Source organism: Bos grunniens, chromosome 15 (genome assembly GCF_055505025.1).
Source record: "Bos grunniens cultivar Pamir isolate PY7600 chromosome 15, Bosgru_T2T1.0, whole genome shotgun sequence".
Classification (NCBI taxonomy): Eukaryota; Metazoa; Chordata; class Mammalia; order Artiodactyla; family Bovidae; genus Bos; species Bos grunniens.
In genome coordinates this window covers 44,069,765-44,095,084 of record NC_141179.1, presented here as the reverse complement: position 1 = coordinate 44,095,084, position 25,320 = coordinate 44,069,765, and the positions used below count along the sequence as shown (strand labels likewise).

Sequence of the window (25,320 nt, the reverse complement as noted above, 5' to 3'; positions counted from 1 at the left end):
TACCGACTGACTCACTTCTTTCCCGTGTCTCGAGAAGAACTTCAATTAGGCCTCGTTGAACAGGTTTCCTGATTATATTATCTGGTCTCAAACAAACAAACCATCACGAAGTAGAAAGCAGCTTCCAACAATTCTTGTAGAAATCCTGGACCCATGATGCAGGACCAGGGATGCAGGCGCAGGTGAGCCCCAGGGAAGCGCAGAACGGACACAGCTTGTTCTCCTGGTACCAGCTCTTGTCAAACCATATCCCAAGATAGGAACAGCAATGATTTAATCAGCTCTGACAAGAAGTGAGCCAAAACACTAGCAATGAACAAAAGACTATTTGAAAAAAATGATTTACAGCCACTACCGTTAACAATAAACCTTGCTGAGTTGTCAGCATGGTGCCTTCAGAGGCTAGCCAGCTATTTAAAATTTTGTTTATTTAATCTGTATCTCTTTTTTTAAAATGATGCATACAATATATTAGGCAATAGTATAAGTATATAATTTTAAAATAAGTAAAAATTCATAAATTCAAAAATATTTCACTGTGTGTGTGTGTGTGCGTGTGCGCATGTGTGATAAAACATTCGGCACCTCTAGGACAGGTAAGTTCAGCGGTTAGAGTTGTAGAGGGCAGTTTGGGAGTCACCAGCATATGGTGGTATTTAAAACTATCACAGCGCTGAATGAGGTCGTCGAAGAGAGTTAAAAAAAAAAAATAAGGGATGGGCATGGAGGACTGAGCCCTGGGATCCCTGATGTCTAGAGATAAAAAAATTAGGGGAACCCCAGCATGGGAAATGAAAAGGGAGCAGCCGGTGAAGCAGGAAGAGAACCAGAGGTGTGTGGTGTGTGAACCCATGAGAAGAGTTTCTGGGAGGAGGGAGGGGTCAGCAGAGTCTGGGTGACAGCTGGCAACCTGGATTTGGTAACATGGAAGTTGTTAGAAACCTTGGGAAAAGCAGTTCCCCTGGAGATGTTGGGAATGAAAACCAGGTTGGTTAGGGTGGAGGAGAAAATGGTCGATGAGGAAGCAAAGACAGGGAATTTAGACAAGTCTTTCAGGGAGTTTTGCTTGACAGGGGGTCAAAGAAAGGAGGCAGGATCTGGAGAGAAGCAAAAGAAGTCAAAGGAGGATTTGTGCGGGTTTTAAGAAAGGAGTAGGTTTGTGTGCTGTTGGAAATGATCCAGTAGAGAAGGAGAATTCTGAGATGCAGGGTCGGTGGGGACAAGAGCAGGAACATTGCTCTTGAGATGGTGAGAGGGAATGGGCCCTGGAGCCCCAGGGGAAGAGTGGGCCCTAGGAAGGAGTGTGGGCTGTTCATCCCTTTTAACAGGAGGCAAGTCAGAGCAGTGTGGACAGACGCAAGGTGGGGGGGTCAGTCTACACCTGGAAAGGTGACGTCATTTTCCTAGACTCCCACCTGCCTGTGGACATTTCTGCCTGGGAGTCTTGTTGTAACTCAAATTCTACTTTCCCAAGGGGAATGCTTCTCTTCCCTTTCCCTGTCCAAGTCTTCCTACCCCTCTGACTTTATCCTCTTTATAAACAGCATCTCTACACTCCCAGTCACCAAGGCTCCAAACCACATTATCCCAGACTTCTCTTCTCCCTGCTGCAGCATCCTATACCTGGGTCCCTTTTGTCTGTCCCCGATTTTTTATCCCTATGGCACTAGTGTCCTTTGCTCCTCACCATCTCATATCTAGATTACTGCAATAACCTTCCAGTGCACTCCCTTGCTGGCCGTTCCTCCTGGCCCCAGGTCTGTTATTACCCACAGATTCACCTTCCTAAAGTACTTCTCTGACTGCTTCACTCCCTGCCTCAAAAGCCTCCTCGACTTGCCAACCTGCACTTTTCAGTGTCTTCAACTCAAACTCAGCCTTCAGTCTCCTTTTCTGGTATATGAGTGTTCATTCTTTCTCATGCCCTCTCAAGAGCCCATTTTTTTTTTCTGCTTTTCCTATAAATCTTTTGATTATTTCTTCCCCAGTGATCACATTCATCTTACCATTCAACCAACCCACAGGCTTTTTGTCGGTGCCTCCTGCATACGAAACAGGGCTGGGTAAGATGGGGGACATATGGGAAGAAAATGCAGGATCAGAGGCCAAGTCGGAAACCTCTGAGCTCACCCCAACCATTTCCTCATCTCAGTCCCCAATCCAATTTACCACCAAATGCTGTTCACGTCTCCTCCTAAATATTTCTCTAATCCACTGTTGCTTTTCTATTCCATCTAGTGCCTTCATGTTCTCAGTATCTCTTATGCAAAGCATTTAGAAGCTCTCAAATAGGCTTTTCTGCCTCCAGTCCTGCCCCTCAATTCAGTTGCAGAGCTCTTTCTAGAATATAAATATGACCTTGTGCTCCCTGATTAAAGCCTCTAATGATACCTGTCACCTACAGATAAACATATTCAAGGTCTCTCGTGACTTAGCCATGTTTTTCCCACTAGCCTTGCTGCCCACCACATCCCACCTTCCACTCCAGGGATAGTAATACTGAAATGCCAAAGATTCCCTGTGCACATCTTGCTGGTCCTCACTGCCCAAGGCTGTTCCTCTACCCATTTATGTATCGTCTGTGCTCCCTTTGTGCTTCCTTTAAAGCTCACTGAGGCTTCCCCTCTTTGGGGAAGGCTTCTCTGACTCTTCCCTGGGAGGGTGACAACTTGAGGGATGCTATCTTACTTATTCAGTCCTCCTCAGCACCCACCACAAAGATGGCCCACAGAGGACTCTCCATATGAGTTAGGTATGAGTAGGATAATCACAGGGCATACACAGTACCCAGGAGAGCTGAGAGTATTCAAACTAAGAGTTAGGAACATGGGCTCTTGAGTCAGACCCGAATTTGAATCCTGGCTCTGCCACTTGCTTGCTGCACGACATTGAGAAAACTGCTTACCTTCTCATGCCTTTGTTTCCCTATCTATAAAAATGGGATGATGCAGAATAGACTTGTGACAAGCACTAAATTAGAAGAGTCCTGTAAGGTGCTTAGGGCTTCCCACGTGGCACTACTGGTAAAGAATCCACCTGCCAATGTAGGAGACATAAGAGACTCAGGTTCAATCCCTGGGTCAGGAAGATCCCCTGGAGGAGGGCATGACAACCCATTCTTGGTATTCTACAGTATTCTTGCCTGAAGAATCCCATGGACAGAGAAGTTAGTTAGAGTCCACAGGGTCGCAAAAAGTCAGAAGTGATTGAAGGGACTAAACACACACACAGGTAAGGTGCTTAACAAAGGGCTGAATGCATTAAGTGTTCAATAGATGTCAACAGTTTACTAAATTATGTTTTTTAAACTGTTTTAATTAAATGAATTTCCTATCAAGTCTAGGTGATAAATATTAGTTTAATATTGGTCTATATATACCACTTACATTTTCCTTGATTTAAAACAGAAATTTTCCACCTGCTCAATTCCAAGTAATTTCTGTTTTGAAAAAATTAAGAAGAAAATACCTGGCTTTTCCCTGCCTCAGGCCCTTTGCATGTGCTGCTGTCTCCTCTGTTCACGCACCCCCTGCTTCCATTGGGTTTGCATGCTCAGTTCTTCCTTCTCACTTAGGTCTCAGCTCAAACGCAACCTGCTCTGGCAGCCTTCCTTGAATACCCTGTAAAGAGCAGAAATCTCTCCTCCCCTCTGACACTTTCTGTTCTATTAGTTCAATAGCACTTATAATTTCTGAAACTATCCTTTCCGTTCCTTTTTGATTACCCATCTCTCTGCATTAGAATGTGAGCTTCATAAAAGCACAGTTTTCACCCATTATATTCTTATTGCTTCATCCCAAGTTCTTATTGTGGCACAGAGTGGGATCTCAATAAATTCTGTTTGAATTAATTTTTCCCAACTGCTGCAGAAGAAAGCTACTACTATTAACATTTGAATTAAACTTTTCTAGTTTCTCAAGGACCCAGGCACTAGAATACTTCCCAGTTTGCCAGTTGTCTGGGTTGTCTTTTTAAAATTTCGGCAAGTTTCAAAATAATCAAATACAAAAATTTATACTTTAGCAAGTATATTTCTTAAATAATGTATCCTTTATGAAAGGATAAATAGCTATGAAAGAAAAAGAGAAATCCAAGTCATTATTAATTTTTCTTTAGATACAAAGGACTTTATGAATTACTACAAGCTTGAGGAATTTGTTCCTTGGAGAATATAGTTGCTATTTTTTTTTCTTTGCCATCTTGCTAAAATTGATCACAGATGGTACAAAGATCACTTGCAGAGTGGGCTGTCCTCAAAGTCCTTAAATAATGAGACTTTACTATATAAAATTATTATAAGAAAGAAAATGTTTGATCAGACGTGACTATGTTCTTTGATAAAACTTGGGGCCTTAAATTTTATTTTTTAAAAATTATGTTGGAAAAACAAAAACTTCAATGGAAAGATAGCTAAAGAAAATGGATATTCTTAGAAGAGGAAATCAAAATGGCCACAGACATATGACAGCATACTCAGTTTTACTAATAATCAAAGAAAAACAAGTTCAAATGACCATCATTTTTACTTATCAGATTTGCAAATCTGAGTTGCAAATTAAAAAGATCAATAAAATATAATCCATGTTACCAATGATGTGGGGCAATAAGCACTCAATCACAATGTTGGGGGGAGTATATATTAGTATGTTTTTGGAGGTTGAATTAGCAGTATCTATTCAGTTTTAAACATGTACGTCCTTCGACCTGCAATTAAACATCTACAAGTCTATCTTCCAGAAATATTGGTCTGTGCACAAAAAGAATATTTATTGCAGCATTGTTGGTAATAGAAAAATTAGGAATAGCTTGATTAAATGTCACCCTCAGGAGTATGGCTAATAAATAGTGGTGTCTTAAGACAAACGTAGACCAGGAAGCTTTAAAAGAAGTACGACAGCTCCTCTGTTAGCATGGGAAGGTGGCCATGATCTACTCTGTAGTTAAAAACAATATGCAGTATGTTAAAATTGCATTGATATATTTTTTACTGTTTTATCACACACAAACCTTCAGCCTGTTTTTAATACAGCAGCCAAAGTTATCCTTTTCAAACATAAGTCAGAACCTTGTTATCGCTCTGCTAAAACCCCTTCTCAGGTTTTTCTCTTACTCAGATTCAGAGTCCTCACCACTGTTTCCACTCCCCACGTGCTCTGGCCCTGTGCCTCTGCTCTGACTTTCTTCTTCCACCCTCCTTTACCCAGCTCCCATCACCCCAGCCTTCTCCTCGGTGCCTCGGGGTTTTAGTCTCACTGTTTCCTTTACCCGGGGCTCTTCCCCTAGAAGTCCTCACTGCCGGTGCCTCCCACCCTTCACATCTCTCCCCAAATATCACTTTTCAATGACCACAGCCCCTGAGCATAGTCTGCATTTTGGCAGAGTACCTTCATCCCCACCCCTCCCCTTTCCCTGGCATTTTCTTTTTGTTTGTTTTTATTTTATGGCTGTGCTGTGTGGCATGACCAGGGATCAAACCTGCACCCCTCTGCATTGCAAGCGTGGAGTCTTAACCGCTGGATCACCAGGGAAGTCCTACCTCGGCATTTTCTATTCCACTTCCTTGCTTACCTGTTCTTCACTCCCTCACCACTATTTGCTACAGGATATACTTTCTTCTTTATTGGTTTGTGGCCTGTCTCCCTCTTCTAGAACTCTAAACTCGGCAAGGGCTGAGATTTTTGCTCTTTTTTGTCTCATTGCTGGATTCCAGCACCTAGAATAGTGCCTGGCACACATTTGGTGCCCAATAAATATTCGTTGAATGAATAAATAAAATTTCATTTTTATATCTGCATAAAAACAGATGTAGAAAAATCCACAGCAGACTATTGACAGTGATTATTTCTGGGGAGTGGGGTTAGAAGCTGATTGGAAAATTTCCATCCTGTGTACATTTCTATATCATTTGACACATGTACCACTTATAGGTAATTAAAAACTAAATAAAAAATACTTTAAAGGAAAAACATAACAGTCCCATCTCTCCTTCTAGGTGACTCAAAACACTCTTTGGGCTCTTTTCTAGAAACATAAATGGACAGTAGCTCACCAGGCTCCTCTGTCCATGGCATTCTCTAGGCAAGAATACTGCAGTGGGTAGCCATTCCCTTCTCTAGGGGCTCTTCCTGACCCAGGGATTAAACCCAGGTCTCCTGCACTGCAGGCAGATTCTTTACCATCTGAGCTACCAAAGAAGTCCCAGAAATATAACGTAATTCCCCAGAAGAATTATCCTCCATTTGTCTTCACTGCATGTGCTATCAGAGTTCAGAATATACCAGTCAGCCTGGTCTTTATGAAGTTCTAACACCTTTAGTGCAGGACTTCTCTGGTGGCTCAGATGGTAAAGAATCTGCCTGCAATGCTGGAGGTGTGGGTCTGTGGGTTTGATCCCTGGATCGGGAAGATCCCCTGGAGAAGGGAATGGTTACCCCCTCCAGTATTCTTGCCTGGAGAATTCCATGGACAGAGGAGCCTGGTGGGTTACAGTCCATGGGGTTGCAAACAGTTGGACACAACTGCGTTAATCGACCAGGAATATAAGACAGACACACACACACACACCATGGTTTGCCGTTGCCAGGAGTCTGCTGGGTAAAAAGCCTTTCCAGCTAACTCAACTGACCCTTCTTTATACCCACTTCCTCCCTCCAGCAGGCGGAAAGCTTCACTGGTAGTTCCTTGGGCTGTGTTCCTTGACATCGTAAAATCGTCAACACTGCTGTCAGACGGGGTGAACCTGTAGTCCCTTGCAGGCTACAGAATTCATCCAGTGCTAGAGGGAGCTCTTGAGACAAGACACGTGGCCTCTCGTAGAAGCAAATCCAACCCAACTCGGCATGACAAGCACCTCAGGATATCACACACACAACAGCCACACTGACCTCGTACTGTGTGTCTTCCATGAGTGGCCACAGTCATGAGGCCTCTGTTAAGTAACTCCTGATCCTCACCGTGAGCTCTTTATTCCCCAGAAGCATGCCCATAGTAGTATTAATAATACTCTCACTGGGAGTTGTTCCCCAAGGCCCTTGACATTAGCTTTTTCTGAACTCTTAACTGGCCATAAAAGCTCCCTGGCGAGCTTGCAGGATCCTCTACCTCCAGGACAGCATTTGGGGGATGAGGGGTGCCAGACAGCTCTGAGAGGCCAGAAGCAGGACAGACCTGCCTGTCCCTGACAGTTTCTGCAGCTCACCCTAGAAACCAGGGCAGCAACAGCCAATTCTCATCACCATTTTGGTATGAAAACTGGAACTCTTCGAATTTTAAGTGAGAACAAATCAACCAGCTGGGTTGTTTTTAATCTTTTTTTTTTTCAAGTGAGTCAGCTGGAATGAGAGTTACAACTATTTGAGAACAGCCCCCTGGTAGACAGTTACCACCTGATTTTACACATGATTTCCAGTATGTTTTGGCAAAGCAACAGAATAGGGATGTGGAGCTATTGCTGACAACTTTTCTGAACAAGTGCCTCTGGACTTAGCTTTGCTTCTTTTGAAACACTGATTTATTACTCCTTAGCTCAAGCTTCATTTCTCAGGCCTTGCTCCTCTAATGACACTTTAGAAAGGACATCACTTTACTCTGGAGGGGTCTGCTTATTGAAATTCACCTTTCTTTGGGACCAGAGCACAGGGTTTGGAGTAGGACCATCCATGTGACCTTGAGCAAGAACACTTACCCCTCTGAACTCCAGTTTGCTCTTCTGTAAAATGCAGATAATAACACTGCCTGGTCAGATGACTATAAGGATTGAATGAAGTAATGCAGATAAAGTGCTTAGTGTTATGACTGTCACAGGTGAAGCCTCAAATCATTACATTACTATAAAGTGAGACCCTACTTTTCCCCCCATCTAAGACTCCTTCAGTAGAGTCTCCCATAATTGCCCAGAACAATCTCTCACAACAAACACACCTCAAGACTGACCACCTTGGAACCTCCTGCCCAGATTCCTCTTGCCTAGAACTTCATCAGAAGCTTGGGCCATAGTTCAGGGATCTCATAAAGCAGCTGAGGATCTCTAGCCTCTCCCCTCCACAAAATTATGGACAAGAGTTTGTTAACTGCCATCATGGGTCAAACCATAGGGAGATGATAGGGGAACTATTGAGAGTGGAATGTCGAGAAGGCTCAGTGATGCCTTATATTTGCAGTCTTGCCCCAGCTGGGGGAACCACAGTGCTTTGAAGACCACGGTCCCTCAGACCCTTAAAGGACAACCCTCTCTCTTCTCATCAGCCCTGCCTCTTCCATCCCATCCCTCAACTCAACTGACATTTACTAAGTGCCAGGCACTACTCCTTGTGTTCAGGGGCTCCTGATCCAGTAGGCAAGGGCAATACCAAGTGTAGATCTCAAATGAGGGTGGGGATCCCAGGTGTTCTCTGGAAGGAGCCTGGGGAGAAAGGATGGGCCAGACTTGCTTATGGCTACCTTTAGTGTTTTTGGAGCTCAAGAGAGTTCTATTAGTAAAAATGTCCCGGCTAGCAGGCCACTCACCACACTGGTTTCCTCCATGGTCCTGGCCCATTGCACAGGACTCTATCTGGCGTTCAGATGTTCGGGGAGACTTTTTAGCCACTTCAAGGTTCACGCCTGAGAGCTGGAGGTGCAGCTGCTCCCTGTGGGCAGCCTTCCGGAGAGTGCGGATGGCCTTCCGGAGCCGCTTCTCTGTTCGCTTTACGATGCAACTGAGATCACAAGACACTGCAGAAACCAGAGAGTGCAGTGGAGGGGAGTTCAGGCTGCTGTACGTATCTGCTGGACTATGTCTAGACCGACTGCAGGGCATACCAACACTCACAGCCCCCTGCAGACAGCATGGGGAGAGACATGGAGCTGGGCACCTAGCAGGCTGGGCAGCATTTGATTCAAACAGAAATTTGTTGGCCAAAATGGTAGCTTTGAGTTTTGATGAGGCAGATAAAATCATCAGGTTCCAAACAAATTCAGTGTAGTTTGGGGGTAAACAAACAAACAAAAAAAAAAACAGGAGATACTTAAGTGAATGCACAATTTCCCCCCACAAGAATGATGAAGAGCAAAAGGCAAAGAAACAGGAGAAAGCTGTAAGAAGCCTGGCACCAGAGACTATTTTCAAACCAACCTGTCACCTCCTTTTGGTTAGTTTCAAGCTCAAACTCAACAGTGATAAACATTTCCTTAGGGGCGTTCGGTCGGCCAGGGCCTCCTGGGACTTGCTTGCCAGAGCTGCATGTAAGGTTTGCGTAGCGGAAGCTCTCTTTTACTGAGCTGTGCTTCTCTGTATGGAGAAACAAAATTATCGGAAGCCAAATCCTGGCAAAGCACTCAGCTGAACATTCGCTCAAACTCTGTAAACATTTCATTAGAACAGCTCTCTGGGGACCAGATGATTAACTCCAGATGCCAAGACACTGCAAGCCCTCAGCCTGGAGCACGATGACACTATAATCTTGAAGAGCCAGTATTGCCTCCTATGTAACTTTACCATTAGCTCTCGAAACTGATTTTCATGAACAGATGCTTGATGTTTCTGAATGACCAGCCACACATGTGGAAGACTGGAACCAAAGGTTGTCTTGCCTTCCTGACTGGTGGTTTGCTAAGGTGCATTCATGTTCTCAAGGTTCATTTCTTTAAAGCTGAACTATGATGCCTCAAGCAGGGGCTGAGTCTTCAAGTACGGAACGAGCATGAGAGTAGAAAGGAAATTAACTCCTGCTTTCAGGCAAACTGACCTTGGAGTAATTCCAACTCAAAGAGAAAGCTGGAAAGCACATCAACAGTGATGACTCATTTTGAAATAACCAGGAGCAATAAATGGCACAAAGATCAACAGATCCAAACAGTCATGAAGGCACACAGGACGGGAGTGAAGGTGTTATGTAAGGCTTTGGACATGCTCGTTTCTGACCCTCACTCCTCATTCCATGACTTCCAGTGAATCTTTTGACTAATGATTGTTAACCAGAACCAAAGAGCAGATCCACATACTATCCATACAATGAACTAATCTCAACTGAACTGATGAATTATCTGTATCATATTCTTCTCTTAACATTATAAGGATGTTCAAATCAGCAGGGCATCAGGGTCAAAGGAAGGAGAAGGCAATTAATTTTTCCCTAAAGATCCATCTTACCTCTCAAAAGGCTCACTTCAAATCTCAAACTGGATAGATGTTCATTTTGAACCTCTTTCACTTTCTATTTTCTCATATCTATTTAAAAATTTTTTTATTTTGAAGTAAGCTTAGATGTATAGGAAAGTTTCTGAGAGGGTATTCAGAGTTCTCACACACTCTTCATCCAGTGTTCTCTAATATTAACATCTTATATTTACATGTATCTTTATCAAAACTAAGAAATTAACATTAGTATAATACCATTAAATAAACTAAAGACCAAATCTATCTTTAAATAATGCTTTCACCCTCTGATTAAAAGTATAAATGCTCACTATTGGGGAATTTGGAAAATTCAGCAAAAAAATTAAAATCACTCAACATCCTTCTACCTAGATTTAACCCACTAATAAGGACATGGTGAGTTTTCTTTGTTTTTCTTCTACTTATGCTTTTTTTTTTTTTTTACACAGTTTAGGTTATATTAGATATACAAAATGTGACTCTTTTTTTCATCTTTATTATAACATTTTCTAATGTCATTAAACATTCTTTGAAAACCCATAATTAACAGCTGCATAATATTCCATCAAGAAAACCCATAATTAATAGCTGTGTAATATTCAATAAAATGTTGCTGCTTAGTTGATAAGTTGTGACTTATGGACTTTGTGACCTAATGGGCTGTAGTGCCCAGCCTCCTCTGTCTGTGGGATTTCCCAGGCAAGGATATTGGAATGGGTTGCCATTTCCTTCTCCAATTCCATCAAATGGAGGTGCCCAAATTAATCTTGGTTAGTTACTTAAAATAGGCAGCCAGATGTGACTACAGTGACTATGCTTTTATTTGTTTGTATGATTTATTTGAGGGTAGACTAGGGAAAGAACCCTCCCTAATACATGAATCCTGATTTTTCTTTTATTCTCTAAAATTATTCTATGAACTAATACTGGAAATGTGGGCTGGGGAGAAAGAGGAATGTTGGATGCTGCTCTTTCCATAAAGCCAGGTCTACTTGGAAAGTATTTGTTCTGCTGAAGCCAATGGCATCACTGCCTCCAAAGATGAGATCCAGCAGAAAAGCTGGATATGATATTTTTGTTCACCAAAGATGATCCTTTCTGAGCCAAACCTTTTTTCATTTCTTTGGATTATATTTTAAGCAAACTCTAAGATCTAGAAATTTTAACCCAATATGATCACAAGTTACTAATGCATCTTAAGCCCATATTGATTGCTATTAACTCACAGATTTCCCCAGAGGTTCACCCTCTGTACCCTGCAAAGGAGGTCCTAATGTGTAACCCCAGGGGCATATGGAGCTGCCAGGCAGGGGTCTTCTTCCTCTTGAGAAGAGAGTCCATAGAGAGTCTGAACCGTAGGATCCCATCTGAAGGGCTCCGCTGGCTACAGATCCCTTCCCCGGCATGCAGACACACTTCCTGCACCAGCCATCTGATTCCATACCTGGGAGGACTGGTCGCAGACCCTCAGGAAACAGCTCAGCCTTTTTCAAACTACATTTGCCTTCATTTAGCTTAAAGGTTACACTTGTCCTGACGGTGGCGACATCTTCAGAAAGAAACAAGTGAGAGAGGTTACCTTTGGAGGCAAAGGAATGAAAATCCCAGCGGGTCACGGCAAGTTGTCCATTGCTGGAAGCATACCCTGAGCCCCTCTCTTACACTGAGACCAAGGAAGACTGGGATCCGGGGGCACCCATGACCCTGGGACGAACGGCACCAGGAGCCTCCTAAGAGTTACGCTTGTCCCTTCATCTAAGATGAATCCAGCGCTCAAACATAACAAAGGAAGGGCCAAAAACAGCCTCAGCAGTGAGATGAAAAATGAGGTCATTTCTGTGCCTTTCCAAGAAGGAAGGCCAGAATCCCCCAGTTCACATTTGGACAAGACAGTGGAGAAAAATGGACAGGCAGGTTCTCCTCAACAAGCCCGTCCTGGGAGGGCAGGGCTGAGGGAGCCACCATTCCAGACAAGGACAGCATCACTAAACACGGCCAGGACTCTCAGGGTCTGTGAGGGAGCAAAGGGCCTGCTGTGAGGGCCTCACATAGAACGTTCTGCTCTCCTTCCACAGGCAGTCTTAACCTTGTGTTGGACTCTGGAGCCAATGACCAGGATTCCCATTCCAGCCCTTCGATTTGTGATGAGAACTTGAGCAGGTTACTCAGTCTCCCTAAGCCTCAGTGTCCTCATCCACAAAACAGACAGTCCCTACACTACTGAAGCTGTTACGAGAACTAAATGAGGTAACGCAAAACAACAACAACAAAATGTTTAGCCTACTGTCTGGTAACTGTTAACGATTTGCTTGCCCACCCTTAGGGCGGCCTTAATTTCTAAGTGAAACAGACCATAATGTCCCCTCTGACTGGGTGTAAGCATCGCACAAGAAGAGCAGTGAAGGGCAATGCTCAAGACTGGATCCAGGCTGCCTGGTCAACATCCTGGCTCCGCTAGTGTCCCATCTGACTCACTTTCGATATGCTACTTCACCTCGCTAAACCTCAGTTTCTTCATCTGGTTAATAAAAATAACAATAAAATAGCCCCAGAGGGCTATCGTGTGGATTATAATAAATCAGCTCGCACATGTTTTAACTGCTCCATCAATTCAACACAAGCTGTTATTATCATGCTCTGAGCTTCTATCTTTGCTTAAACGCATAGTATGGACATCTAGAACCATTTCCTTATTTAGATATTCTCATGACGTCATCACAAACCCATCTAAATCTGGAAGAACAAGACCTCTGAAGAGCTTCAAAGGTTACTCTTTGTCTTTTGATAAACCGAAAAGGGTTTGGGCTTCTTTCTCTTGACAGGATCCTTGCTCCCTTGTCATGCTCATGTCTCCACCAATGCCAGGCACCCCAAGTACCTGTTTTTTCCTGCTGGGCCTCTGAGGGGCTCTACGGTACCAGAAGCTGGGGAGACCCGAGTCTCCTGGCCCCAGAGCTACACGGCCCTTTGCCCAATATTATGACCCACCAGGGCTGCACAGAGCCTCCTGACAGAGTGGACACTCAGTAAGTGTCTGCTACGTGGTGAGTCAGATCGCAGGCACCGAGGCTGCAGGCAAGAACATCCTGTAACATGCTCGCGGCATCAGAGAGATTAGGAGAAAAGAAAACAAAGCCAACACCCAAGAACAGCACCCCACAAATGAAGCCCATCGAACACAGTGAGCCCCAGAGACAACACGCAGATTTGGTAATTACCCCCGAAAGCGGAGTCATTTGATTTTTGCTGTTTGTTCCTGAGAGGAGAGGAAGAGCCGCAGGTGACAGAATAGGCCTCTTGCAGTCCTGACAGACAGAAGGTGGGTTGTCAGCATGTGGGCGAGATTACAGGCTCTCCTGCCGGAAGCTCAAGTCCGTCCCTCCCCCCGCTCCACGTGAACCACTAGAAAAAGCCCCAGAACACAGGGTCTCAGAGCACAGGCCTCCAGGGGCCAGGGAGCAGCTGGTCAAATACTTGGAAGGCCTGTGAGGGCTTCTAACACCTAGAGCCAGGAGGGCCTGGCCCCGGGCCTGGGACCCACTCACCTGGAGAGAGGTGAATGCCAGAGTGACATCTGAGGAAGCACCTGTCTCCTCCACCACTTTTACCGCACTGCAGGGACACGTGGGGTGACAGGCTAGTGGGCAGGCCCCCCTTCACTTCTAGACAGGACAAAATGCAGACACTTACAGAGAGAGAAGGACACTTCCTGGTGAGACCAGGCCAGCTGACTCCCACACACCAAAGACCCGAGCGAAGAAGGCAGCGCTGATGCCCAGCCCAAAACACAGACACTCGCTTATTCCCCACCACCCGCCCAGGGTAAAGGAGCGTCTGGTTTACTATTCTTTTCATATGGAAAAGCAAACAGAAGTGAGTTCCAACCTACGCTGAAGCACAGAAGGAAACACCAAAGAGCCTGCAAAGTATCTCCTGTTTTTGAACTATTTAAAGATGGGCTGCTGCAGCTGAGGGCAGGAGAGTTCAGTCGAGGACTGGCCGGCACACGCCGGGTCCAGGGGGGCGTGGCGAGAACTGCTGGGCTGCGCTGAGCCTGAGCCGCAGGGACTCTTACCCACACAGTCCTTTTTATTCCAGTGGAGCTTGTACCCAGAGTGGCAGTGGCATTCGTAGCTGCCCACAGTGTTCACACAGACCTGCTGACAGCCTCCGTTGTTGACGCTGCACTCGTTGGTGTCTGGGAAGTAAAACACTCTCCTGTCACAGCCGTCTGTCGCTGACCCGGCTGACAGTATCCCTCCATCAAGGAAGAAGCAGGAGGGGAGTCACGTGACTGAAACTCACTAAGGGAACGTGCTGATTGCCTTCAGAACGTGCACCTGGCACCAGCTGACCCCCTCCCCATTCAGTGGACTTCCTGGCAGGAACCTCACCAGGATGATCTCAAGTTCCATTCTTGACCAAACAGTTGCCCCAACGAGCACACTGAGAAAGGGTCACACTCTACTCTCAGGGTCCAACTCAGCCACAGCACAGGCCCCTAAGTTAAAACTCCACTGTCTTCCTGAGTTACATCCCGAGGGAGATAGAGAGAATGAGGATTCTCCACTTGATAGTTTATAAAGTTAGGGTATAGATAAAAAAAAATGCCCATGTGCCACAACTAGAGAGTCTGTGTGCTACAATGAAGACCTAATGCAGCTAAATAAATAATAATTAAATTTTTAAAAATAAAGCAGTTATGCTGTCAAAATTTTGACATTAAAAAAGAAAAATGATGTGCACTAATCCCCATCAACCTGAGACTGAGTCCAAGTTGGAAGGTGACTCCAACTAAAACGCAGATACATATTCATATTCAGGAAACATTTCCTTGAACTTTCTTGATGGACTGGAGAGTATGTCTTCAGCCATGACGGGTATGTTTTGAAAAGGGGGAGAGAAACAACACTATTTATGACAAATTACTACTATCCATTCTTCCTAAGGACATAGGACACAAGGATCGGGTAGGAAATACTTAGATCAGTGGTTCCCATATCCTCAAATCTCCAAAATCACCTTGGAAGTCTAGCCATTTAGAATCAGAATCAGAATCTGCATTCTCAAAGATTGCTAAATGCATCTGATGATTAGAGGGCGCAGAGTGACACCAAGTCTGACTTGGGCTATAGTCGACTTAGCCGTAAGATCATGAGACATCAGAAGATGTTGCTTCAAGGGCTCAGCAGAGACATAGGGTTCATGGTCCCACTTCCAGATGAGAGGCCTGCATGAAGACCAGCTCAAAGAGCTCGAACCAAGCCCCACAGCCAGCCCCTATGCACAGTAAGACTGTGGGATCAGCTGGTGCACCGCCAAGCCTCTCTGAGGACTGTGACTTTACTATCTGTTGGGAAGTTCCAGCAGACAGTGCATCAGCTCTTGAGAGACCCTCCATTCTCTGAGTACAACAGCATCAATACGGTCCATAAAGCATTCACCACTGAAAGAACTCAGCTCTTTTCTCTGCTCCATCTCACACTTGATGAATTAAAGGGATCAATGTGAGAAGATTTCCCATAGCAGATGCTTCCCTTGAACTGAGGGACTCCCTACTACTGTTAAGTGACGGGTATGTCCAGTCCAGCTCCCAAGGTAGAAAAATTGGCCCTGATCTCAGGAAACCTTAGGAGTAAGGCCCAGCCTCATGTGACTCTAGAGGGACTCTGCTCACCTCCGCAGTGGGTAAAGCCATAGAGGGTGTACCCTTCGCTGCAAGCACATGTGAAGGTGCCCGGGTGGTTGATGCAGCTGTGGTCACAGGTCCTATCCAGAGAGCATTCATCCACATCTGTAATTGTCAAAGGGAGAGGGGAGCTGAAACTGACTCTGAGGGACAAGCGGAGAGAAAAACAAGCTTATAAGAACACTAGTTGCTGACCAATACAATAAAAAAAACAGAGCAAAGAATTATCTATCAGCTCTCCCTGCTCACTTGTATTAAAGAAAGTGTTAAGCAACCCACAAGAAGTATATTCACAGCCAGGACCCTTATTTCCAAGTGCTATTGCAAACTAAAAAGCTCAGTGGGTCTCTCTCACCCATGCTTATTTGCAGGGCTGAGCAATTCAAGATACTGAAATGAAGTCAAGTGAAATAACATACCTAAAAGTGAAAGAGAAGTGAAAGTCACTCAGTCGTGTCCAGCTGTTTGTGATAGCAAGGACTGTAGCCCACTAGGTTCCACCATCCATGGGATTCTCCAGGCAAGAATACTGGAGTGGGTTGCCACACCCTCCTCCAGGGGATCTTCCCCACCCAGGGATCGAACCCTGGTCCCCCTCACTGCAGGCAGATTGTTTACCATCTGAGCCATCAGGGAAGCCCTAACATACCTAAAAATGGTTGTAAACTATTAAGGTGCTGCCTGTGCGCCAAAGCCTTTGACTTTGTGGATCACAATAAACTGTGGAAAAATCTTCAAGAGATGGGAATACCAGACCACCTGACCCGCCTCTTGAGAAACCTGTATGCAGGTCAGGAAGCAACAGTTAGAACTGGACATGGAACAACAGACTGGTTCCAAATAGGAAAAGAGTACCTCAAGGCTGTATATTGTCACCCTGTTTATTTAGCTTATATGCAGAGTACATCATGAGAAACGCTGAGCTGGAAGAAACACAAGCTGGAATCAAGATTGCCAGGAGAAATATTAATAACCTCAGATATGCAGATGACACCACCCTTATGGCAGGAAGTGAAGAGGAACTAAAAAGCCTCTTAATGAAAGTGAAAGAGGACAGTGATAAAGTTGGCTTAAAGCTCAACATTCAGAAAACAAAGATCATGGCATCTGGTCCCATCACTTCATGAGAAATAGATGGGGAAACAGTGGAAACAGTGGCTGACTTTATTTTCCTGGGATCCAAAATCACTGCAGATGGTGACCGCAGCCATGAAATTAAAAGACGCTTACTCCTTGGAAGGAAAGTCATGACCAACCTAGATAGCATATTCAAAAGCAGAGACATTACTTGGCCAACAAAGGTCCGTCTAGTCAAGGCTATGGTTTTTCCAGTGGTCATGTATGGATGTGAGAGTTGGACTGTGAAGAAGGCTGAGCACCAAAGAATTGATGCTTTTGAACTGTGGTGTTGGAGAAGACTCTTGAGAGTCCCTTGGACTGCAAGGAGATCCAACCAGTCCATTCTAAAGGAGATCAGTCCTGGGTGTTCATTGGAAGGACTGATGCCAAAGCTGAAACTCCAATACTTTGGCCACCACATGCGAAGAGTTGACTCATTGGAAAAGATTCTGATGCTGGGAGTGATTGGGGGCAGGAGGAGAAGGGGATGACAGAGGAGGAGATGGCTGGATGGTATCACCAACTCCATGGACATGAGTTTGAGTAAACTCCGGGAGTTGGTAATGGACAGGGAGGCCTGGCATGCTGCGATTCATGGGGTCGAGAAGAGCTGGACACGACTGAGCGACTGAACTGAACTGAACTGTGCGTTATTACTATTCTATTACTAATTGGTAAAAGATCCATAGTAATGTTATAAGCTATATTCAATTAAAAAGAGAAAACACTTGAGCTGGAGATATCTCTTTTGGGTCTAGCCAGAATTTGTCTTCTGGCCCCAGGAGACCAGTTGATCCTGAGCTTTAATGCCCTCTGCACTACAAAAAAATAAAAAAAAATGCATTAACATTAACATCCTCAGTAATTTTCTATTGCAGACCCTGAAATGTGGTGCTTAAGCACCAAACTAGATCCTTTTGGCCAATCCTTTGGCTTTGTTCCTCCCTCCTGTTTCAGTTCCAGGAGACCCCTCCCTTCCTGGTTCAGCATGGAAACCTCCTTGGCTTCAGTTGAGATCATGGAAACTAGCCTCAGGAGGCTGCCTTTGTCGATCTAATCATCTCTTCTTCCCTGTTCTGTTCTCACATCTTTCCCGTACGCTGGAATTTCAGTGTTTCACTTCCTCAACTCTTGGGAAGATTTTAACAGTTACGACTTGTGTCCCCAGATGGATAGACCAGGACCAGGGCAGGACTCAGTGCAAGCCAACTAGACCATTGCTAGATCCCTTTTTCAACACCAACTGTGCCATGAGAAACTTCGTTAATAAAAAACAAACATTTGGAAGGAATTGGAGGAATGAAAAACAAGAAATAAAAAAGGGCAAAATCTCACAAAATCTCTTCATCCACTTTTTCCCAGAAGTCCTGGAAATTTCTTCAGCAAGTTTGTTCTGTGCAAATATTTGTTCTACCAAGACTGACCAGTGAAAAATGAGAAAAAGTCTATTTGCTCTGTAGCAATTGATGTCATTCTATGAATTCTGTTATTAATATCAGCCAGTTACTGAGAATGTGGGTTTGTTCGGTAGCTAACTTTGGCTGCTCACAAAGGGCTCTTGCTTTGCCAAAAATAATGAGATCACTTTTCTAATTCCTTTTTAATGTGTTTACACAGCTTAAATAGTATTTCTTGCTCTATACATTATGAAACATCATATGGAACAGTAAATTTTCTTTCCAAGTCAAACAGAAGAAAATCATGCAGTAGTTATCTAAAATGAACTCGCTGACTTTAAAGGGGGCTTATGAAGAGTCTGACAAATTATGTATCAAGAAGGAAAAAACCAAGAGAGAAACTTAAGATTTTAAGACCGTAAGATTTTTTAAAAGTAATGTTGCATCTTTATTATCTGAAGTGAAATCAGATTTTTTTTCTGATTTTAATTTAATTGTGGGACTTCTAACCAAATAAGTTAGGCTGTTCTTATTCTCAGAAATGAAACAGGAATAAACGCCAGCACATCTTTCCTGGGGGTTTCTTTCTGCATGTCAATAGGGCATAAAAGGTGCTCATCTGGAAATATAAATGATGCCCCCTCAACCCAAAACAGCTTATCGATGTCCAAAACAATTATTAATATCAATAACAGCTACCCAGAGAAGTTCCCTTAAGATATCCCTTATGTGGGAAGAATGTGTCTGATAAGGGGTTTGACATCCTGCCCAAGGACTGCCCAGCCTCTCCTCCACTCAGTCCCCTCCCTCCCTCATCTCCTACCCTTGCCCCAACACCAAAGGCTGGTCATTCAAACAAGGCCTATAAGAAAGGGACCAATTAGTTGACCCCAACTTTTTGCTGAGAAAAGATATGTTAATTAAATCAACATCACTTTGCACCAAATTTTGTTAGGAAATCCATAACACTCAAGGAAGTTTTAGAAAAGGGAACGTATTCATCATCTCAACCCTAACACAACCCTGCTTGCATTCTGTGATCCATTTCTAGCAGCAAGCTCTGGGCTGTAATCACACCACACAGGTTCTTTGAGGTGTTCTCTAATCATCAGCAACTGAATTTCCAAAATATATCTGTGAGCTAACTCATGTTTGTATTTTATCTAACAGATGAAAAAAGTGAAGCACAGGCTGGAGGTTGGATTAACGACTCCACTTGAGAAGCCCAGTGAGGCGGTCTCGGCCCGAGTAGGGTTTCATCTTCTCCAATCCAACCAGTGGGCACTGCAGGGCACAGCTATGTTTCAGCACATACCTTGGCAAGACTTCTCATCTGTTAATAATTTAAATCCCTTTTTGCAGCTGCAGTCAAAACTGCCCACGGTGTTTCTGCAGAAATGATCACACCCTCCGTTGCGCGTCTGGCACTCATCAATATCTGTAACAGGCAAGCATCGGCAAATCAGACAGCGGTACTTGCTTTGTTAGCCACAAATCCCTGAAGTGCTATTGTGTGTGCTTCGTTATTCTCTGAAACAGAAAGAGACCCATAAAAGCATTTAAGGATGTTTACTGATGTTTTCCATCTTACACACCTTCTCTTGCCTGGCTTAACCCGTTTTGAAAGACAATTGCCTCATACCCTGGAGAATTCGGACTTACGCTGCCCTTCTCTTAACCGGCATTAAGGAAACAAATGGAGGGAAAACGGGGATGCCCTATTACTCTCTCATGCCTGCACTGGTCTCTCAAGATGAGATGGCTTCCTTTCCTATACTTCCCATTCCAGTTTAACGATTTAAACTATAAGGAACTAGAATATTTGTTTTGGCAAATTACATAACGATTAAATAGCCTCAATGCTTTTAAATGATTTCTGATACTTGATTAATCTTATATTTTCTGTTTCATCTGGTAACTGTTTATCTACTTTTTTAAAATTACATTAAAGAACGACGCCTTTGTACTCTTGCCCATGAAATACTAAGTCACTGGGGTCTCTATTCATTACAACATGTTGATGGTACATTCATTAAGTTCTCTGGATAACAATCTTGGCTATTATTTATGATAGGATGATATTATCTCCTGGAAATGAATGTTTCCGTGAACAACTGCTTTTTTCTAATAAGGCCACTGCCTGAAATGGATTGTGCCTGTAGAAGCTGACCTTCTCTACAGTTACTGTAATTAAGTCGGTTCTAATTAAGCTTCCTCAATTATAACCTTCTACTAGCCTAGGGAAGAAACGCTTCCTTTTGATCAATATGAATCATAAGCAAATCTGGAGTTGCTCAGGAGGCGTGGAGGGGGAGAACTGCCTTTACTCCCCCAGGTGAGCTGCATGGAGAGGCCCAGGCTACCTTTACAGGTCTTTCCATCCATCTGGAGCGTGAAGCCGACGGGACAACTGCAATGAACCCCTGTTGAAGTATCCTTGCAGGTGCGGTCACAGCCTCCATTGTTGACAGCACACGTTTCTGCCAAGGAGGTAAGAAAGAGGCAGTTAGCTTCATAGAGAAGTGCTGACACAGCTGGGAGGAAAGGGACATCCGTGCAGTGGTAATACTTGACAAAAATTCATGAACATCAGGGAGTGTGTGGGGTACTCACAGCCATACCCCAAGTCTCTGCCACCCACAGGTGAGTTAGAGGAAGAGCAAGTGCAGCTCTTCCCCATCCCCTCTCTGCGTAAGTGACATCGGGACTTCCCTGGTGGTCCAGTGGCTAAGACTCTGCACTCCCAATGCAGGGGACCCAGGTTCAGTCCCTGGTTGGGGAACTAGATCCCGCATGCTTCAGCCTAAGATCACACGTGCTGCAACTAAAAGACCTCACATGCCACAGCCGAGATCCAGAGCAGCCAAATAAATAAGTGACATCTCCCCAGGAAACCTGACAGGATGCCAGGGGGACAGACGCCCTTGCCAACCTGCTTTCCTCTCTACTGGCAGATGTGAAAACACTAAAAGTTCCTGGCAGGTGTGAAGACACGAAAGATGTGAAGACACTAAAGAACCAAATGTTCTTTAGTGAAGACACTAAAGAGGCTGAGTATGACAACCTCTTCCAGCAGGCTAGATGTGAATGCAGAACAGAGCCAAGGGGGATTTCCCTTCCTTTAACCTGAACCTTCTCTGTTCACTGTGTGTTATGGGCAAAGTGAGAAAGGGGAAATATCACCCATCTCAGCCCTTCTCTTCCTGCAGACCAATGACTTCCTCGGCAACTGCCCAGTAACTCAAATTAGAAGTTTACCTTTCCTTGGAAGGAGGAAGACCCATTATGGCTATGTGAAAACTCAGCTGCAGTTACTAAATCGTATCTAACCGTTTAGCTTTGCATTAATTCCAAGTAATACACAAACGCATTCAACATTCATTCAACTGTTAGCATTTAGCTACCAGAAACTGACTTTACACCCAAAACTACTTCTTTTTGAAGTCTTGGAGGACAAACTTAGTTCTGATTAAATATGACAGATAGAACAAGTATGTTTATCTCTGTTTCCTCTCCAAAACCTCACTAAAAAGAGAGTAAATAAAATTTTAAGTGTAAATCATTAAGGACAAATAAAATAGAAAATAATAGATGAAAGATGTCAAATCTTCTGGAAGTAGCATATCAATGGAGGAAAGGTAACTAGCAGTTAAACCCTGGCAGTCTGCAGAGAGATGCCAACAAGTGGTCAGCTCATTGTGAGCCACAGAATCCCAGAGGGGCTGGGGAATTGGAAGCACTAAAGTTACTCGAGAGGCAGAGGTAAGGATGGAGTTAAAATATGAAGACTGATTTGAGAGTCTGTATAACAAATAAGCCCCCAGATGGCCATCTTAATTCCATAGCCCATAGTTCATCCCTATTCAGGCTAAAGCAGATTAATATAGTCTCTGAAAAAGTCAGACCAGAGAAACCCTGGACTCATGGGCACCAGAAATAGCAGAGGAAGGAAGGGGAGATGCTGTCGGGTGAAAGTCTATACTGTGAAAAGAGCGATCTCTCACTTTCATCCTCTGTCTCCCTATTTCCTGGGACACTGGCAGCCAAGCCTAAATAACCCCAGCAGGAGACTGAAGGATTCCTCTCCAGTTAAACTGACCTGCCCAAGTAAAAGACTTGCAGATACTGGCATTTGAAGATCTCCAGATGAAATGACTAAGCCATTGCCTAGTCCACCAAGCATAAAGCCCACCAGTTGACAGATTATCCAAGTGGCTTTTCAATATTCCACTTTTAAATATGAAAAGTCAGCCGAGGATCACCAGACATTTCAGGAAAGCCTCTAGTATGAAATAATACACCAAGTCAAACAAACACCGGAAAAGGAATCTGGGGAAAACAAAGCTAATACAGGGGAACGATAGAGAAGTTAGAAAATCTTATCATTAATTTCCTCAGGGAGGTAAGAAAACCATCCATGAAATAAGAACAAGTTCCAACAACAAAATACCAAAGTAAAGTTCTTAAAAAATTAAAATATGAAGGCTGAAATATAAAAAGAACTCTATAGAAAGTTTAGGGGGGAAAATGAAGGATCTCCTAGGAAGTAAATATCAAGAAGAGAAAAAAGAAGTAAATTTGAGGAGCAAACCAGGAGTTACAATAGTCAACTAATAGGAGTTTCAGAAAGACTGAGAAAAGTAAAGAAAATTATTGAAAGAAAAATAAAAGAAAATTTCTTGGAACCTAGGTACGCGAATGTCCCTCTTGAAAAGGCCTACTGAGTGCTCAGTATAACAGGTGAGACAAATTCTTCAGTGGGGGACACTGTCATGAAATTTCAGATCACCAGGGACAACGTTAAGACCCTAAAAACACCCAGAGAGAAGCTTTTATAGGTTTCACACGAAGAATCAAGAATTAGACTTCTGGAAAGAACACTGAATGTTCAAAACAACAGGGCATTATTCAAAACTCTGACGGAATATTCTTCCCAACTTTGAACTCTACTAAGCCAAATTCTTAAGAAAGGGGGAAGGTGAACTATAAAGGCATTTTCAGGTGTGCAGAGTTTTAAAAAAAATCTCTATCTACCCTTGCAAACTAACAAAACAGAAGCCATGGGATCCCGCAAAGCTGGAGCATGGGGAAGGGAATTTCCAAGTGGGTGGTCCAGGAAAGGCCAAGATGACAGATATGCAACTGGCCCAGGAATGAGGCCCCACTGGAGCAGGGTGGAAGCCTCAGAAGGGACTTTTCTGTAAAAAATTCAATTGGTAAGTTATCTGCTGTATTTGAACACATTGTAAAGGGTTTTAGAGGTCTGCCAGAAATTTGGAAAAAAAAAAAAAAAATGGTAAGAGGTACTAAGAAAACTAGCTTCCCTTACAGCTCAGTTGGTAAAGAATCTGCCCTAATGCAGGAGACCTGGGTTCAGTTCCTGGGTTGGGAAGATCCCCTGGAGAAGGAAATGGCAACCCACTCCAGTATTCTTGCCTGGAGAATCCCATGGACAGAGGAACCTGGCAGGCTATAGTCCATTGGGTTGCAAAGAGTCGGACACAACTTAGTGACTGAATAACAACATATTAAGGGAATGAGGGAGTCTGTGTGTGTATTGGGGGAGGGGGTCAAAAGGGAGCTTAACAACTTAATCCTCTGTGGTAGGAAGTCAAAAACTACTATTTAAAACTGATGCATCAGGGGAATTCCCTGGCAGCCTAGTGCTTAAGACTTCGTGCTCTCATTGCCTAGGATGCAAGTTCGATCACTGCTCAGGGAACTAAGATCCCATGAACCCTGTGGTGAAGGGGTAAAAAAAAACACCTGACATCAAGAAATAACTATATACACTTCCCTTTTCAGAAATATGGGGGAGGGTAAGTCAGGAGAAGAAGAAACAACCAGGAGAATTAAAAATTGTGGCCACTGGCAAATAGCAAGTTATGAGACAAGGAAATGATCTATTTCATTATAAGTACTATTAAGTACTAATTAACTCTTTAAGGTTTTTATATTATTCATACATACTGTTCTAAGGCAATTAAAAATAATAATTTTAATAGGGCAGAGCAGAAAAGAGCTCAGAAATGTCACGTGCCTGGTAACCAACGGCTGCTTAATATCTTACCTGACCGTTACATCCAGAAGCTATCCAAAGATCAGTTTCATTTAGGTCAAGCCAAGCTTTCTGCAGAATAATAACATCAAAGGAGCTGCTTGATTCCCGCCCCACAGCCAAGGCTGAGTGTCTGCTGTCTGTGGCCTGCAGCTCCAGCGGGCCTGCTGGCAGACCTTCCTGTGTCCCTCAGCCAAGTGCCGCTCTTCTCCATTCATCTCTCCTGCCATTAACACAGCTGAATCTGAACTAGAAGACTCAGTGGACAAATACCCAGCCAAAGTGCCATGCTAAGCAGGGGCTGCCCAAAATGCCTCTCTCTTCATAGTTACTCAGAGTGGAGGGGATCTGACATGTACTGACCACCCACTAAGTCCCAGGCAGTGGACTCTGAGCACTTTGGCATATTATTGTCTTAGCTGAGCTTCCTGATAGCCCGAAGAGATCAACTGTATTACATCCATTTTAGAGGAAGGCCAGGACACAGTGTTTCCAAGTCCCAAGTCTGGCAAGTTTCAGATGCTAACCAGCTACGCTGACAGCTGAATCGATGTTCTTCCCACTGGACCAGGGGTCCTGGATGGTGACTTAGCAACAGCAGTGAGTGGAGAACAGACACACCTCAGCTGGACAGGAGCTGCTGACTCCGGTCCAGCTGGTCTGGGGCACATGGCCCCAGGTTCAGTCCTGAGGCTGTAAGTTGGGGACGGAAAGGGACAATGCAGTGGCTGGGCTGGTGGGTGTGTGTGAGGCGCCTACCCATGAGCAGCCGCCGTTTCACCCGTTTATCCCCATCTGCCACGGACGTGGTGTTGCTCTCCATCACCTCCAGGGCAATGTCCTCTCGCTCTGCAAGAGACGCAAAGAGCACAGTTCTCAGACTGAATGAGTCAGATTGTTCATCCCCAGCACAACCACTTCC

General features: G+C 44.2%; 1 protein-coding gene across 19 annotated transcripts in view; it reads right to left on the bottom strand.

The window, feature by feature from the left end:
- Positions 1–25,320, bottom strand: part of SCUBE2 (signal peptide, CUB domain and EGF like domain containing 2) — a 68,091-nt gene that overhangs the window by 19,401 nt on the left and 23,370 nt on the right. For 7 of the 19 annotated variants that reach the window (XR_015142086.1, XM_086340119.1, XM_086340124.1 and 4 more), the window contains 10 exons: positions 25,158–25,247; positions 20,704–20,820; positions 19,656–19,778; positions 15,813–15,929; positions 14,211–14,333; positions 13,681–13,797; positions 13,354–13,440; positions 11,580–11,684; positions 9,113–9,268; positions 8,506–8,712 (listed from right to left, as the gene is read on the bottom strand). Coding sequence is in view for 17 of the 19 variants with exons in the window: in XM_086340119.1 (XP_086196245.1) it covers positions 8,506–8,712; positions 9,113–9,268; positions 11,580–11,684; positions 13,354–13,440; positions 13,681–13,797; positions 14,211–14,333; positions 15,813–15,929; positions 19,656–19,778; positions 20,704–20,820; positions 25,158–25,247 (1,242 nt within the window). In the remaining 2 variants the exon portion in view is untranslated. The remainder of the gene's footprint in view (positions 1–8,505; positions 8,713–9,112; positions 9,269–11,579; positions 11,685–13,353; positions 13,441–13,680; positions 13,798–14,210; positions 14,334–15,812; positions 15,930–19,655; positions 19,779–20,703; positions 20,821–25,157; positions 25,248–25,320) is intronic. The other 12 variants (XR_015142087.1, XM_086340128.1, XM_086340131.1 and 9 more) reach the window with 4 other exon arrangements.